General features: G+C 58.2%; 1 protein-coding gene across 4 annotated transcripts in view; it reads left to right on the forward strand.

The window, feature by feature from the left end:
- TMEM104 (transmembrane protein 104) overlaps window positions 1–14,677 on the forward strand; it is a 59,483-nt gene extending 44,806 nt beyond the window's left edge. For all 4 annotated transcript variants that reach the window (XM_043585189.1, XM_043585190.1, XM_043585187.1 and 1 more), the window contains exon 10: window positions 10,646–14,677. In XM_043585189.1, coding sequence (XP_043441124.1) covers window positions 10,646–11,406 — 761 coding nt within the window. In that variant the 3' untranslated portion in view covers window positions 11,407–14,677. The remainder of the gene's footprint in view (window positions 1–10,645) is intronic.
- The last annotated feature ends 1,726 nt before the right edge of the window (window positions 14,678–16,403 follow it).

Here is a 16,403-nt window from a genome sequence, read left to right on the forward strand (position 1 = left end):
AGCCACGGTGTGCAGGCCTGCTGTCATCATCTGTGGTGGCCCTGGGATCAGGGACATGGCCCCAGCCACCTCCAGAATGAGCTGTGGCTCTGGCAGTGAGATCTTGAAGCACTGCCATTTGGCTCTGTCAGCCCCCCCACCCCCACCCCAGCGCTGGTCCCCCATGTACCCTGGCAGCCCCACCAGCCCTCACCCTCACCACCTTCAAGGAAGCTTGAGCCTGAGAAAAAGGAGCAGCAGGCACATCTCACAGAATGGCCCGGGGCTTCCTCTTTAGGTCCTGACTCTCACTCTGTCAGGGGTCAGTAGCCCGGGGACACTTGCCAGAGATACAGCCGGAAGTGCTGTCCCACAGACCCAGGAGCTGGGGCCACAGAGTCTGAGCCCTAAGCCACTAAGCAAATGACTAGACTGTCCCCACCTGGGACGCCTGGCAGGGAGCTCTTCAGCTGGAGGGGCCAAGGCAGCATCATTACTTTAACCCCCATTACCAGCTTCCGCTGCAGGCGCCTCCCCATTGGGGACACACACAGCTGGCTCAGCCTGGGGTGCCCCATTTGGTGTTATTAAAAACCCGATTCTTTCTAATAAAGCACAACAGCCCTCCTCGGTCTGGGCTGGCGAGGACCCACAGGGCTCCTTCCTCTGATTGTGTATTCAGAACAACACCGTGCGTATTGCGCCCGTCTCTGTGCTCCCCTCAAAGTGGGTCAGGCGCCAGCCTCTCCGAGCGTCTGTGGGCAAACTCAAACCTCACGAAGCTCCTCAGCCCAGCGTTCCCTGCCTCCCCCCAGCAGGTGCCCCAGATTTGTCTTCAGACCGAGCCAGCAGGGAGAGGTGGGACTCGGCAGTGGTGGCCCGAGAAGCAGAAGGTCCCCAGGAGGAGACCGTCACCGGGGAACATAAGGGCTCTGCTTTCAACCTGTCCCCCAGATTATCTGTGGCCGCTCGGCTGACCCCCCTGCAGATCCATGACTGATTCAGCTGAGTGTCTGTTGGTGGGACCGCCCTGATCTGTCACCACCGGCAGCCAGGGGTCTTCTCTGCCTGGGCCATCTGTTCCCCACATCCTGTTTGCTCAACATGCCAGTTTGGTGTGTGAATTCCTCCACAGCCGCTCACTGCTGTCCCCCGACTAGTGCTTCTCAAAGGTGCAGGAGGGACCCCCTCCCAAAATGAAGGCAGCATATCGGCCCCCTTTGAGCAGCCGGCCAGCTTCGGCCTTCGGCAGCGTCTCGTGCTGCTGTCAGCCTGTGCTTCCTGCCTACCCTCTCTGGGCCACTGTCCAGGGCTTTCCTGGGCCATCAAGTATGTGGCTTCCCCTTGTGCCTCAGCCAGTGGAGGGAGTCCAGGAAAACTTTCTGTATGTGTTTCATTTTGGTCTTCATCCTCGGTTTTCTAAAAGTTCTCTCTGCAAACGCCGAGGTCAGTTTCAAGGAAAGGAAGCTGGAGTTTCTGTCTTACTGCTCTCGGGGCAGGGTGGGCACCCAGTGAAAGTTTGCTGGAAAGCCAGCCCCACGCCACCAAATCACCCCTTTCATTAACAGGACTGACCCAAGAGCCCTGCTGGGCCCTGAGCAAAGGCCACCACACGCGTCCCCCCCTCCCCCACTCCTGTGGGCAGCCTTTCCTGCCAACAGCTCTGCTCTGCTTGTGGCTGAGACACGCACTGACCGGGCCATCAGCCGAACCCAGGAGGTCGCGGGCCAGCTGCCTGGACACTGGCAAGGGGAGGGAGGTAAGGCCCAGCTTGTGATGAGCAGGGTGAGGTCTCTGACCAGTGACAGCGGCTGCAGGTGTGTGACTGCTCAGAACTGGGCTTCACACAGGCCAGAGTGAACCTCAGGCATGCGTCACAGGCAGCCCTAGGTGTCTCAGAGCTAGTGGGGCTCCTGGATTTGCATCCACACCCAGGGAACCACGCGCCCCGTGGGCACACGGCCTCTCCTGGTTTTCTCCATTCTCTTTTTCTCCATCCTGGTTTGTCTGTGCATCTAGCTGCTGGTGAGGAGACGCCTTGGTCGGCTCAGGCTGCCATAGCCCAATACTACAGGCTGGGAGGCCTGAACAGTAGAGATTTATTTTCTTGGTTCTGGGGGCTAGAAACCCAAGATCAAGGGGCTGGCAGAGTTGGTTTATGGTGAGACCTCTCTTCTGGCGTGTAGACGGCCACCTTTCTACTGTTCCTCGTGGAGGCTTCTCTCTGTGGGCAGGGAGAGAGCTCTGGCATGTCTTGCGCCTCTTAGAAGAATGCTGGTCCCGTCAGATGAGAGCCCACCCTTATGACCCCATTTAACCTTTGTTACCTCCTTAGAGGCCCCATCTCCAAGCTATCTCCTTGGGGGTCAGGGCTTCCACATAGCAGTTGGAGGGGGAGATAATTTCAGGCCACAATAAGAGGAGAGGACTGAACGGCCTTCAGGAAAGGTGACAGTGCCGAAGTTTTATGTTTGCAATCTCGGAAGGAGATTAGTCGGCTAGTAGCCAGAGGCCCCATGGTCTCGCTGTCCCAGCCGTTACGAACTGAGCTTGCTCTGACAACGTAAGGATGAAAAATTGAGACACTTGTCTCCCGGCCGCCACTTGCTGTGCTGGGAGGGTGTGGAAAGGGGAAGGATGGAAAGGCCAGAACTCTTGATTTCGGACTTGAGACCTGATAGCTTTAGAGACTCAAATGCCTGCTCTTTGCCCAGGGCTCCCTCCTCATGGCACACTTGGAAAGAGGGACTGACCCTGCTCTGAGTTCTTTGTGGTAAATAATTCAGCCACAGGGTAGAGCCTCAGTCCTGTAAGTTAGTCACCCAGGCGTCCTCTTCTGCTTCCGTGATGATGACGATGACAATGACCATGAGGACAACAGAGCTGGAGTCCCCCAGAGGGCACAGGGGCTGGCTCAGCATGGGAACATAGATCAGCTCTGAATTCCCTCCCTTCGGTGGAAACACAGGTGACTCTGTGTGAGTTACCGCAGGCAAGGCCAGTAATCACAGAATGTCTTGTGACCTAAGATAAAATCTGACCCAGGCCCTAGACGTTTGTGGACAAGCACATCCGTGCAAGCAGCTTCTCATTTTTCCCCAAGGGAACCCCTCCCAGCCAGAGACCAGTATGTCCTGTTTCCTCAGGCGTGAAAGGAGCCCCCACCCAGACCCACAGCCTGTGTTCAGGTGGGAGGGTGACGACCAAGGAAGGAGGGACCGGTGCAAGCTGCCCAAATCCAAACATCATTCCTTTGCAGTCTTGGCCCCTGGTGGAGAGAGCACGCACCCAGAGTCCCCACAGGTGACAGAGTGGTGGGGACAGCTTGGCCTTGTTTGGCCTCCTGTGGAGCAAGAGGGAGCCGCTTGGTTCACAGAGCAGGTGTGAGCAGCCCGGGTCTGATGCCCCTGCCAGAGACGCCCAGAACAGGGGATGTTCCTGGAAGAGTTATGACTGGCCCAGCAAGGGGGAGCGTCACTAGTATGATCCCAGCCCCTGCTTGTAGCAAAAGGAGAATCATGTGAGAACTGGGGATCGACAGGTTCCTGCCTGCCCAGGACCAGGGTTATCAGGATGGGATATACGGTTTCTACAATGATAAAAGTGACTTCTGTGTTCCTGAGAGATGTCTTGGGCCAGGCTTTGTTGCACCATCCTACCCTGTCCCCCATGATTCTGCCATGATCACCTCCATTTTTTTTTAATGTTTGTTTATTTTTGAGAGAGAGAGAGAGAGAGAACATGAGCAGGGAAGGGGCAGAGAGAGAGGGAGACACAGAATTGGAAGCAGGCTCCAGGCCCTGAGCTGTCAGCACAGAGCCTGACGTGGGGCTCCAACCCATAAACCATGAGATCATGACCTGAGCTGAAGTCCAGTGCTTAACTGACTGAGCCACCCAGTTGCCCCTAAAATGTTTATTTGTTTTTGAGAGAGAGAGGAAAAAAAGCGTGAGTAGGGGAGGGGCAGAGAGAGAGAGGGAGACACAGGATTCAGAGCAGGCTCCAGGGTCCAAGCTGTCAGCACAGAGCCTGATGCAGGGCTCCAGCCCACGAACCGTGAGATCATAACCTGAACCAAAGTAGGAGGCTCAACCGACTGAGCCACCCAGGCTCACCACCCAGGCTTCTCGACTCACACCCCCAGCCCTGTGGGTCTCAGGAACCTGCAGAACAGAACAGCTCTCCATTCCCAGTTGGTCCTGTTACTTAAGGAACAAATGCCCAGTCACCTGCTCCTGCTTTTAGGGCCCAGAAACTGCTCGGTCTTTCACTGTTCTCAGCGCAGGCTGGTGTTACCCCATCAACTCCTCCCTGCCCTCCTGAGTCTCCGGAGGCCCAGGCCAACCTCTGACCAGCCTAACGAGAGACACATCTGTGCCCCAGCATCCTCCGAGGGCAGCACCGTGGTGAAGGAGGAAGCTGGTGCCAGATCCTCCCCGGATCCAGCTCTGATGATGGGCACAGCACGGCCATTCATTATCATTAGCCCTGGCATGTTGATTCTCTGCTTGGAGAAGAGAGTGCCGTCCTCCTGACAGCTGCCTTGATGGATAGCCTCTGCCTCGCCTGTGTCAGAGCTAGAGCCACTCAGGGAGCTCAGAGCAGCAAGGTATTTGGGACAGCACAGCCTCGGGACTTCTGGGGCCAGGTCCAGAGGTCAGAGACTCGAGGAGCAGCTCTCCAGGAAGCACCCTGCCAAAGCAAGGCAGGATACAGCAGCTGACTGTGGAAGGGCCTGGGTGCCTGTAGCACCACTGTGGGGAGAGTCCTGGGGGAGGGACAGGGAGCTCCTGGGAGAATTCTGCCCTGCCCTCCTCCAGGCAAGGAGAGCCCTGCCCCGTGTTCCCCAATTCCAGTGGTGCCAGGGCAGGTGGTCCAGCTCATGCCAGTGTTACACAGACTCCAGCATTCTGTAAGGAAAGTGGAGCCCTTCCCAGGCCTCACCCACGCTCCAAGAGCAGTGAGGGGGAGCCTCACCATGGCCCAGAGGCTGGGTCTTACCCAGGGATGGGTTTGATGCATGGAGGACAAAGCTGGCTAATGACCATTCTGATTTCTGCCCCTACCCAGAGCCCCAAGAGAAGTAAACTACAGTTGCTGGTTGGATTCTCAGGAAGTATGCATCAGAGCCCTGGGTCCCAACCTCAGACCCCTGCTTGTCCCAAGAGCAAGTCAGCTCTGGCTCCCGGGAGACCTGGACCCATCTATGGCTTCATACAACCAATGAGGCTCAGGGCGAGGGGCCCAAGAGAGGTTGCAGACTCAGGAGCCGGGGAGCCAGGGGAGGCTGAGCACTGCTTTCGTCTCTCACTCCTCCCCTTGTAAATTGGGACCATCTTTGCCCCTTGGCAGGAGCTCAGAAAGGTGTTGGCCCACCTGTCCTACTCTCTGAAAGGAGACTGGCTGTGAGGCTAGACAGACAGCCGTGAGGCCCCGCAGCTCCTGGCCCGAGCTTATCAGGCTCTTGCTGGCAAAAGAGAGGAGGGGCAGGAGGCTGCCTCTGGAAAGCAGTGTTTCTCTTCGGACCCCTTTGAGAGCCGAGTCAGTGCCTGGGTAAACGTTGTGAGAGGGCACCTGCTTAAGTCGCCAATATCCCTGTGATGGGATGCTTAAGCCACCAACGTCCCTGTGATGGGACACTGACATTGTCATGCGGGACATTCATGGTATAAATTCACTCTGAACCTGGCCTCCTCAGAAAGGGAAGGGAGGTGTCCTCTCTAAGCCATCTGCCCAGGGCTCCCAAGGACCGGACGTGTGGGAAGGGGGCCAGGCTGCGGCTCAGGGCGAATGGATGTGGTGAGGCCGGCACGGGAACCCCGAGCAGCTGCCAGAATGAGCGGGTGAGAGTAGCCCACCTCCCCTGGCTACGTCAGTGGGAGCCTAGAAACAAACGCTCCCTGGGGCCCCGCCTCTGGCCCCTCTCCACCTCCTGCTGCGAGGGACTGTGACAGCCAGAATCGGGGCCTGGGGCCTGGTCTCCCGCTGTTACCCCAGGTGGTCTTGTGCCCAGGTGCGCTGGACAGGGATCTCATCACCTCCCCTGCAGCTGATGTGGCCGTTAGCCAATTCTTTCTTCTGTTGTAATTTGTCTCTGCAACCCGTACCTGTTGGTTCCTCTGGGCCGTAGGCTCCAGGACAGGGGTGGCATTTACTCTGTGCCCAGAAGAGCGCCGACACACGTGAGCACTCGGAACAGCTTTGTCGAATGGGTGGATGGGTGGGTGGTCCCAGCTGAGCCAGGAGTTACTCAGAACAAGCGCAAGTTTTTCACGTTGGCTGTTACTTCCACTGTTTAAAGAGAAGGCTCATGTCCTGTCTCACCACCACGCAGCTGCACCTTCCAAGGCCGACAGCCACTCCTCATGTGACCTGTGTCAGGCCCTCACCTCCTTCCCTGCCACAGAATCCTCCCCGGCAGCTCACTGCCTCTCCTCTCCCCTCGGAGTGTGAGTTCCAGTGCCAGTGCAGGCGGATGTGGATATTGACCCACGTCCGGTCACGTGGGCTCTCCGAGCGTGGCCTGTGAGGGTCAGAGAGAAGCCAAGCCATCCCTGCCCTCTGGGACTGCAGGCCCTGGTCAGCAAGATGTCGGGGAGCTCTCAGCGTTCTGTCCTCTGTCCATCCACACCTCCCACACGGCCTCGGCCGGGTGGGCACAAGTGTCTGTGGCAGGGGCCGGCCAAGTCTCGGGCATCAACGTGTATGCTCAGAACTCTGCCCTCTGTCATGCTTCCTGACAGAGTCTGTCGCTCACAGACTGTCACCCTCATTTCATCTTGATTTATTAACAGGCCTAATGGGTTTGAGGAGCAGCTGTCTCCTAGGGACGGGACCATCAGTCTAGGAGATGGCTGTCCAGCAGCCTTGGGAGGGAGGAGCCAGGGATGGGGGGGTGTGGTCACAAGGGCAGAGGCCAGATAGCCAGATGGGTGCCTCCAGTCCTGGGCCCTTTGAGATCAGAGCCACCCACACCAGGCTCTCCTGCTTCCTTCCTGCCCCTTCCCTCTCTGTCCCTCCATTGCAACATCTGGGGCATCACTCGTTTCTTTTGAACTTGCCAACTTGGAGACCAGGCCAGAACATTTGCCCTTCCCTCTCCACTCCTGAGGACATAGCCCAGCACCTACCCTGTGTCCTCACAGGGATTGGGGTGGGGGGCGCCGAAAGTCCCTGGTGGGACTTTCCCACTTCCACCGCCTCTTCCTAAGCTTTGCCGGGGCTCGTCCACCCAGAGCCGGCCCCCACTGTGTTCCAAGCCCAGGCTCGCTCTGTTCCTGGGGCGTCTGCTCCGGGGCATCGTGTGCCCTCCCTCCAGAGAGCTTCTCAGCTCTGAGCGGTGTGCTCATCACATGCTGCTCCGATGAATGGCCCTCTTCCCCCTGACTGGAGCCTGCGTGTCCCGAGAGCAGGGTGGGACCTGGCACCCAGCAGACGCTTGGTCAGGATCCAGGGGGCGAATGAAGCCCCCCCCCCGGCTTTCCCGTGCTGGCAAGTCACATAGCTGTGTGAGCTTCCAACAGAGCAGTGCCGGTGTGGCCGATGGGTGTGGGGCTCACCCAGGGTGGCCCCCAGGTGAGACTGTCCCCTCCAGGCCCTTATCCAGGAGCTAAAGCCCCATGATGTGGCCACTTTTTAATTTTCCCGGAATTGCCTCCCAAGAGCCTCTTGTGTCTTCATTCCTGGATAGGACCCAGCATCTAGCCCCTGGAGGTAGATCTGATTTTTGGTAATAGACTTGAGTAAGGCAGCAAGGTGGGGTGACAGCATGGTGATGCAAACCTAATTATAGCTAGAAGATTATAAGATAAGTTTTCTTATCTCCCACAGCCATGCCTTTGTAACCATCCTGAAAGTTCTAGAAAACGCCCTATGCCGTCATTGACGTAAAGACCCAGCCCCCGAGACAGTGACTCCAGACTGTCAGTAGCTGTACTGTCGGGGCGGAGGCTGCCCACGAATTCGTGTGCTTTAAAAACTCCCGTCTCTTGCCTTTGGGGAACCTCCAGAAATATGTGTATTCGCAGGAAGGACAACACCTTCCCGCCGTCAGGGCTGTCCCGACCGCTCACCCCGGAACCAGCAAGCCTGCCTGTCCTACACCTTGCCGGAGATGTAGCGTTGAGGATGAAGGCGGGCAGAGAGGCACTACCAGCATCCAGGGCTGGAGGCAGCAGTGACTGGGAGTTGCCAGCCCTCTGCCTCCTCCCCCACCGCGCCCAGGGCTCGGAGCCCGAGCCACAGGGCCAGCTTCTCCACTAGCCTGTTTCCAAGCTAGTCACACCAGGTGTCGAGGTGACACCTGAAATGGTGGTGGCAGAGCAGGTTTTGAATCTTGCCTTACAGCGGCTGACCCCGGGGCGTAACCTATGGCAGAACCGCCTGCCGCAGCCTCTTTTTTTTTTTTTTTTAATTTTATTTAAATCCAAGTTAGTTAACATAGAGCGGAATAACGATTTCAGGAGTAGAGTGTACTGATTCATCACTTACATGTAACACCCAGTGCTCATCCCAACAAGTGACCTTAATGCCGGTCTTCCATTTAGCCCATCCCCCACCCAACACCCCTCCAGCAACCCTGTTTGTTCTCTGTATTTAAGAGTCTCCTCCGTTTTGTCCCCCTCCCTGTTTTTCCCTTATTTTTCCTTCCCTTCCCCTGTGTTCATCTTTTTTGTTTCTTAAGTTCCACATATGAGTGAAATCATATTTATCTTTCTCTGACTGACTTTGCTTAGCATAATACACTCTAGTTCCATCCATGTTGTTTCAAACGGCAAGATTTCATTCTTTTTGATCACCGACTAATATTCCACAATGTATACACCACATCTTCTTTATCCATTCACCAGTCGATGAGCATTTGGGTTGCTTCCATAGTTTGGAATAGCTAATCACCAGGCGGCCCCAGGCCCCCACCCCCACCCCAGCCCCAGACTGCCAAGCTCTGTGTTGTAACCCTTTCTGGCACCAGATAGACTCCCTGGCACACAGGGGCCTCCGCCTCCACCCTGCCCCAGTGCACTTCTGTGCTGTGGCTCTTCCACACGGATCTCTGCCCTACACACCCCTCCTGCACTCACCTCCAGAGATCGGATGAGCCAGGGTGGCAGGGTTCTGGGCTGCCCTGTAGCCCCTCCCCACCCTCCAGAGGGTTAATCCAGAGGCAATTCTCCAGGCTAAGACCCCACAGGAGGGGCTGGGTCGTCATTTTCGCCTTGACCGACCAGAGCACAGAAGGAAGAGGGGCCATGTCTCTGAGCAGCGAGAGTTGTGGGGCACTCAGAGTCAGGAGCGGCCAGAGCGGGCTGAAGAGGAAACAAATCATCTTCTTTATTGGCAATTTGCACAGGCCTCTTCCTTCCCCTCCCCCCCCCCCCCCCCCCGCCACCCACCCTGGCTGCTGTCCCTGGTATCAGACATTTCTGATTACAAGTGATAGATGACGTTTCTGTCCATTGCTCTCCCAAGTGTCATTGTGGGAAGACACTGGTCCGGCTTTCTGTGAGTCCCAGGAGAAAGGCCACTTCCTTCCAGGGAGCCAGGGAGTGGGATGTGGCCTGAGGGGATGGCAGGGAGGGACCCTGTGCCTGTGATGGGCTGGGGAGGAGAGTTGCATGTCTGGGAACCGGCCCCTTTCAGCCCGCTGTCCCTTTTCCTGCTCTCCCGTGTGGCCCAATGAGAGACATAACTATCCTGGGGGACAGGCTAGAGAGGCCATCAGGTCTGGTCTGAATAGACACACGGGTTAGGGGACACCAGTGGTGCCTGTGTGTGTCGATGGCTAACAGTGAGGGTTCTGGGCAATCTGGATAGCAGATGCAGGAAGCCAGAGACACAGAGGGGCACCAGCCGGATGTAGAAGTGTGTCTGCCTTCGGGAGCTTGCATACTGGAGCCCCAGCCGATGAGCCCGGCTCCAGGTATAAGACCTTAGGAGGGCTGTTGTAAAAGGCTGCCGGGTGAGGCCAGTCGGGGCCCTGTTTGCTCTGAACAGATGCAAGGCCCCCTTCTGTCCTATAGGTAACCTGGGTCAGAGGTACTCCCTTGTCCCCTACCGCTGCCACCAGGCCCAGGACCGCAGAGCCGCGTGCCATTTGCCTCCTGCCTTGACGCCAGCAGCTCAGAGGGCTCAGCTCTTCCCAGCCTTGGTCTTGGTGCCATCTCCCCCCCACCTCCTGCCTGGTGTAGGCCCCTGGGTGCCCACCTCTGTGCAGAACTACCAGCGCACTTTCCCACTCCCCACCCCCTCAGATGCAGGTGCCCGTGGCCCAGGAGGACTCCCCCTCCCACATTTTCTGTGCCCCTACTCCCCACGCATACATTCTCTAAGCCAAGGGAGGGAGTGTGAGCACAAGTTCCGACCTAGGCCTGCTCCAAGAGAAGCCCCCTAAGGGAGCTGGGCAGCGCCTGGGCGGGCGCATGCTGACCGCCCCACGCAGCCCCCTCTCATGCCCAGGCCCCCCAAGAGATCCATTCCCTTATTTGCTGGGGAGGGGTAGCGTGGTCTGCAGCCACGGCTGACCTGCCCCACGACGTGATCATCAGGGTCACGTGAACTCCGGGATTCCCCTGGCGCTCTGGTCCCTGGGCAGGTGCCACCGAACCGACTACTCCCCAGGGAAGGGCCGTTTCCCACTCAGCTGGCCGACTGCCCTCTTGTTTTTCAGCTTTTGCCATCATGATCGTGCTGGCCCTGGTCCGCATCGGGAACGGGCACAGAGAGGGGCACCCGCCCCTGGCTGACTTCTCCGGGATCCGGAACCTGTTTGGGGTGTGCGTCTACTCCTTCATGTGCCAGCACTCGCTGCCATCCCTCGTCACACCGGTGTCCTCCAAGCGCCACCTCACACGCCTGGTCTTCCTGGACTACGTGCTGATCCTCGCCTTCTACGGCCTTCTCTGCTTCACCGCCATCTTCTGCTTCCGCGGCGACAGCCTCATGGACATGTACACCCTCAACTTCGCGCGCTGCGATGTCGTGAGCCTGGCTGCCGTGCGCTTCTTCCTGGGCCTTTTCCCTGTCTTCACCATCAGCACCAACTTCCCCATCATCGCCGTGACCCTCCGCAACAACTGGAAAACACTTTTCCACCGTGACGGGGGCACGTACCCCTGGGTGGTGGACCGCGTGGTGTTCCCCACCATCACCCTGCTGCCCCCGGTGCTGGTGGCCTTCTGCACCCACGACCTGGAGTCCCTGGTGGGCATCACAGGGGCCTACGCAGGCACGGGCATCCAGTACGTCATCCCCGCCTTCCTGGTGTACCACAGCCGCAAGGACACCCAGCTGGCCCTGGGCTACGGGACCATCAACAAGCACAGGTCCCCTTTCCGCCACGCCTTCTGGGTGGGCTTTGTGCTGCTCTGGGCTTTCTCCTGCTTCTTCTTCGTCACTGCCAACATCGTCCTCAGTGAGACCAAGGTCTGATGGCAGAATGTGTCCGGTGACGAGAGAGGCAGGGGCTCCACTCTGGCCCCATCACTCACCTTCCCGCCTGCAGAGCCAAGAGCTAGTTCCTTCCCAGGGTTGCATGGGGCAGGCGAGGCCAGACTTGCGGAGGGCGCCCTCCACGTCTCCTGCTAGGGGTCTTCTCTCCACCCAGGGTCCCACGCAGTCCGCGCCTCGCTTCGCTCGTCAGGGCAGCCTGTCTCCCAGGCCCGCCTGCCTGGGGCTGCCGCTGGCCAGCCTAGCCGCACAGCCTGGGCACACAGCCGGCCCAGTTCCAGGACCGGTTACTGCTTTACTTGCCGGGGCGGGCTCCTCCCCCCGCACAGTAGGGACGCAGTGCTGGCCCTCCCGTTATTTATACCAGAGGCCACGTCCCATCCTCCTCCGTCCTGCCCCTCCTGCATCCTCGTCTGGGAAAACTCCACTCGTAGCTGCTGCCTTTTTGGGGCAAATCCCAGGCCCTAACTCTCCTCCCCACCAGGACTGCCAGTGACAGGCAGGTCCCACCTTCCCCTCAGGCCTCGAGTGGCCAGGTGCCACTCCACTCCCCAGAGAAGGCCTGGCCAGCCCCGATGACAACAGGAAGTGCTGATAGGCACCAGGGTCCCTTGACTGTGGCTCTGAGGGCCCTTGCTGTGGGTGCCAGCACCTGGCTGAGCTCCTGAACCAGGGGTGACTCAGGAGCATCAGGCAGGAGCAGTCCTTCCTCAGGGCACAGCCGCCTGGCAGCCAGTTTAAAGCCCAGAGCCTGTGACCCCTCAAAGGGATTCTCTGCTCTCCTGACTGCCCCACTGGGGCCCTCAGGGTCTCCTGCAGTACAGGGGGGCGGTGCATAAGGACCACTAAAGGGAGCTACCCCCACCCACCATCACGGTGGCTCGGGGGCACCCTGGGCATGTAGCGGTGAGCAGGCTGTGCCTCCCACCCTGTCAGAGGTCAGGTCTGCGAAGCAAGAGCAGGCTTGGCTGTCCCTGCTCCCACTCCAGCACTAAATGTGGCTCACGTGGCTCCCTTTTAAGCCAGGCTCTGGGTGCTCTGTTCATACTCTCTGTGACCTTTGGGTGCTGTGGAGTGAGATGGGGCATCAGCCACCGTTCTCACGGAAGGAGGGGTGGCTTCCTGGCCACCTCACCAGCTCTTCCGTGGTCCCCTCCCTGTCACAGGCATGCATGCACCTGCTGGGCCAGCCCTTCTCGGAAACACAGGTGACTAGCAAACTCTGCATTTTCAATGTGCCTTCCGCTTCAGGACCTGGGGGTCCTTCCTGACCCTCCCTGGCGTGCCCCCAACCCTGGGCCTGGCCCCACCTGTCCTGGAGCCCAAAGCAGCTTGACCTGGAGCTGCCTCTCTGGGGTGGGGTCTCAAGCCCCCACCCCATCCCCCTTTTGATTTTAGTGCCTTGCTCAGCTCTCGTTAGGGGATCTCCACAGCCTTCCCTGCATGGCGCAGTGTTCGTACCTTGGACGGAGCAACACCACCGGGTGTCCTGGGGCCCTTGATGGTCTCCGAAGGAGAGGGACGAGGACCTGGGGAGTCCACAGGCAGTGCTATCCCCGCCCCAGCCCCTGGCTGCCCCAGCCTGTGAGAACCCCTGGTCGTGATTGGCCATGGTCTGCTTTCTCACTGCTGCCACACATCTCGCAGCTGGTCCCCAAACGTGATTTTCCATCCATGTGGAAAATAGACGACCCTTCCCCATGTACCATTGTGGCTTCTTCCCAGGAGGCCCCACCCCCGGTGGGCAGAGCAGGGAGGGCCCCTGGGTGATGGACACCCATGGCTTGGGCTGATCTGCAGCTGCCCAGCTGTTTGCTGAAAACTCAAAACATCGGTCCTTACCCTTCTCCATTTACACTCCCTCTTGCTTAAGGACAAAGCAAATTAAATCATCCTGCTGCCCCAGGCTCCAAACCAAATTTTGGACGCAAATTTATTAGCATCATAAAGCCCAGGTTGATTAATGTGGCAATCTGGAGCCACACAGCAGTGCAGTCTGGTGGCTGCGTTCCCCTACTCCAAGCTGGGCAGCCCCAGGCCCGGAGGGACGGAATCAGCCCTAGCTGGCCACATCCCTGACCGTAACCCAGGGCGCTCACCACTGCCACTGTCTGGGATCCTTTACAGCTCCGTGTTCACCTGCTGGAGGTCAGATGGGGTCGTCTTCCTCTCTACTGCTGATAGCCAGGGGGCTTAGGGCAAGGGGGAGAAGGCCCAACAGCCAGACAGAACCGCGATGATGCTTGTTCACCACGCGCGTCAGGCACACTTGGCTGCAAGTGCTTACGTCAGTGTGGTGAGGGGGGCGAGCTGGCTCCTGATTTCCATTTTACAGATGGGCCCCCGAGGTCACTGGTGGGGAGGGCAGAAAAGGATGCGGCCCAGCCTGACCTGGGTACAGATGTCTCCGTGGAGGAGGACATAAACCCACCAGCCTCCACCTAACGCCTTTCACCCGGACTGACCCCGAGGCCAGGCCAAGGTGGGAGACCGTGTTCCCTGATGCCATTTTGCTAGGGGCTCCTGCCTGTTCCCTCACCTGAGGCCAGCGAGGCGGCTGCGGGCTTATAGATGGGGCAGATGGCAGGTGACAGGCTGGGAGGCACTGCTGAGTGGTGGAAGGTGGGCAGCGGGCACCTTGCCAGGCCCTTAGCTACACAGCTGTTCTCACCACACGGGGCCGGGAGCAGCCTCGGCAATAGAAACTAGAGTCAGAGTTGGGGGGCGGGGGGGGGATGGGGGCCGCTTCCCACCTCATGAGAAACCAGTCCCGGGGGAGGGGCCTGGCACAGGGCCATGTGACTTAGGGCAGGTGTAAGGCCGAGACCACGCCTGTCTCAGGGTCAGATTCCTGGGCAGGGCTGACACCCAGTTGGCTCTGCTAAGGGCCACTGAAAAGCTGGGTCTCCTGAAACAGATCCAGGACTGCGGGAGAGGTTCTCAGTCCCTCCTCTCCAGGGCTGGGGCTCACGGTGGTGTCAGTTGGAGAAAAGGAGAAGTGATAGCTTCTCAGTGCCTGGCATGTGCCAGGCACAGTGCTGGGTGCTCTCTGCGTGGACCTTGGCATAATCTGGGGATTAAGACCATGGACCAAGAAGGCAGAACTGCCCCATGCAGGCAGCGAGCCTCCTACTCTTCCTCGTCATTTGTAGCACGGGGACAATAGTACCTGCGCCACTGACCGGTTGTGGGAACTTAAGTAGTGAGCTCAGTGCCTGGCGCAGAAGTGCTCAATAAAGCTACTCTGTACTGATGTCTGGCTCCCTTGTCACTGCCAGCCATAACCACACTTGTAGCCACAGGCCCCAGACTCACTGAAGACCCCGGTTTGGGTCCGCAGGCACCTGGTTGGTTTCATAGCCGCCTGATGAATTGTAGCAACTGCCTGCTACAATTCAGAAATAAGAAACTGGTCTGAATGCTTCAGGGTCCGGAGGGCTTTGGGAGAGAAAGTGGTCTCTGGCTCCAGGGAGCCTAAGGACACTTTCAAAGAGCCAAACCCAGGCCCTGCTGGAGACTTCTGGAGCTGGGACTAAAGCCCAGGTATCCTGACCAAGGCCATCATACCCACCTCCTGCTAAGCTCTTTGCTCCCTGCCCGCTCACGGGCCCCAGGAGAGAGGTGGTGTGGACGACGAGCCTCTCAGTAAAGCCCGGCGAGGAGACAGCCGTGCAGCAGCAGAGAGATAGGAGTTCCTCCTACTGAGACAGGTGACCGAGGGCCCCCTCTTGTTTCCCACCAAACAAAGAAGCCAGCATCTGGGTGCCTGGCGTCTGGGTGGACTCAGCTCGCTCTCTGCTACACAGTCGGGCCTTTGTTTATGATGATTAATCACCTATGGCCTTGCGACACAGCTCCCTCCTCCCCCCACCAGGCTTTCTGCCCTCTTCTCGATAGTGCAGGTCCCTTGGTCCTCTGTGGAGGCACAGGGGGCATCATGGCTCTGAGCCAGAGGCTGGGGAGCCAGGCCAAGCAAGGTCTGAACCCACAGTAGGCATCTTCCCTGCCTCCACTTCTTGTGGGGCCCACTTCTCCCCAGAAGACATTCCTAGAGAAAGAATGAGGCAGCCTAGAGCCTGGCTCCAGGAGCAGGATGGGCCCCTCCTTGGAGCCAGTCAGCAACAGGCTCAGCTCCATGTTTGGCTTTTAATTATCTTTCCAGTTCTTGGTTATTAATGATCTTGGGCAGTGAGCGGAGAGCAGCCTGGATCTCAAGACTCCTCCCGGCTTACCTGCTGCAGCCCTTCACCCAGAGCTGCACTCAGATTCAGGGAGCGGGAGGGGTCAGGTCCAGGGGGAGCTGGTAGGTCCAGGGGCTTAACTCTCTCACCACCGGTGGCTGCATTCAAGGTCAAACTCCCCTCCAAGGCCTCGAGCACTCACCTAGACCCACATTTACCACCTGTGCCTGAGGTCCACCCTCCCCACTGCAATTCTGGACCTGGATCCATGAAGTCCATAGGGCAGAGGACATGAACTTGACTAATGGACTAGGGCCTCCCATTCTTGGCATAGTCCAGCTCTCCAGACACAAATGGAGGGTTTTTAGAAATTTCCCCCCACTCTAGCATCTCAGCTGCTCTCATGCCTAAAACCAAACAAAAAACTTCCAGTCTTCATGACTCCACCCCCAGTAGTAGAGTGTTTGGAGACTGGAAAGGAGACCCAGCTTCCTGGGATCCAGCAAGGATGTATGGGAAAGGACACGGGGCAGCGGCTGCACGTGCTGTTGGCATTCAGCATTGCCCTCCCCAACCTCCTCCCTGTTACACGGAGGTAATTTCTGCCCTGCCTCACCCAACTTGTCAAGGACAGAAAGGCCTCAGGCTTTACATGTTCACAGTTGGTAAAGGTCTGACGGCACCAATCACACTGACCGTGTTTGTGGAAGGAATGGAAGAATGAGTGCTTACTGTACAGAGTCATTGTGGGGCTACATGTTCACCACTGATGTGAAAGCATTGGAAATTGTAAAAAAG

Source organism: Prionailurus bengalensis, chromosome E1, assembly GCF_016509475.1.
Source record: "Prionailurus bengalensis isolate Pbe53 chromosome E1, Fcat_Pben_1.1_paternal_pri, whole genome shotgun sequence".
Classification (NCBI taxonomy): Eukaryota; Metazoa; Chordata; class Mammalia; order Carnivora; family Felidae; genus Prionailurus; species Prionailurus bengalensis.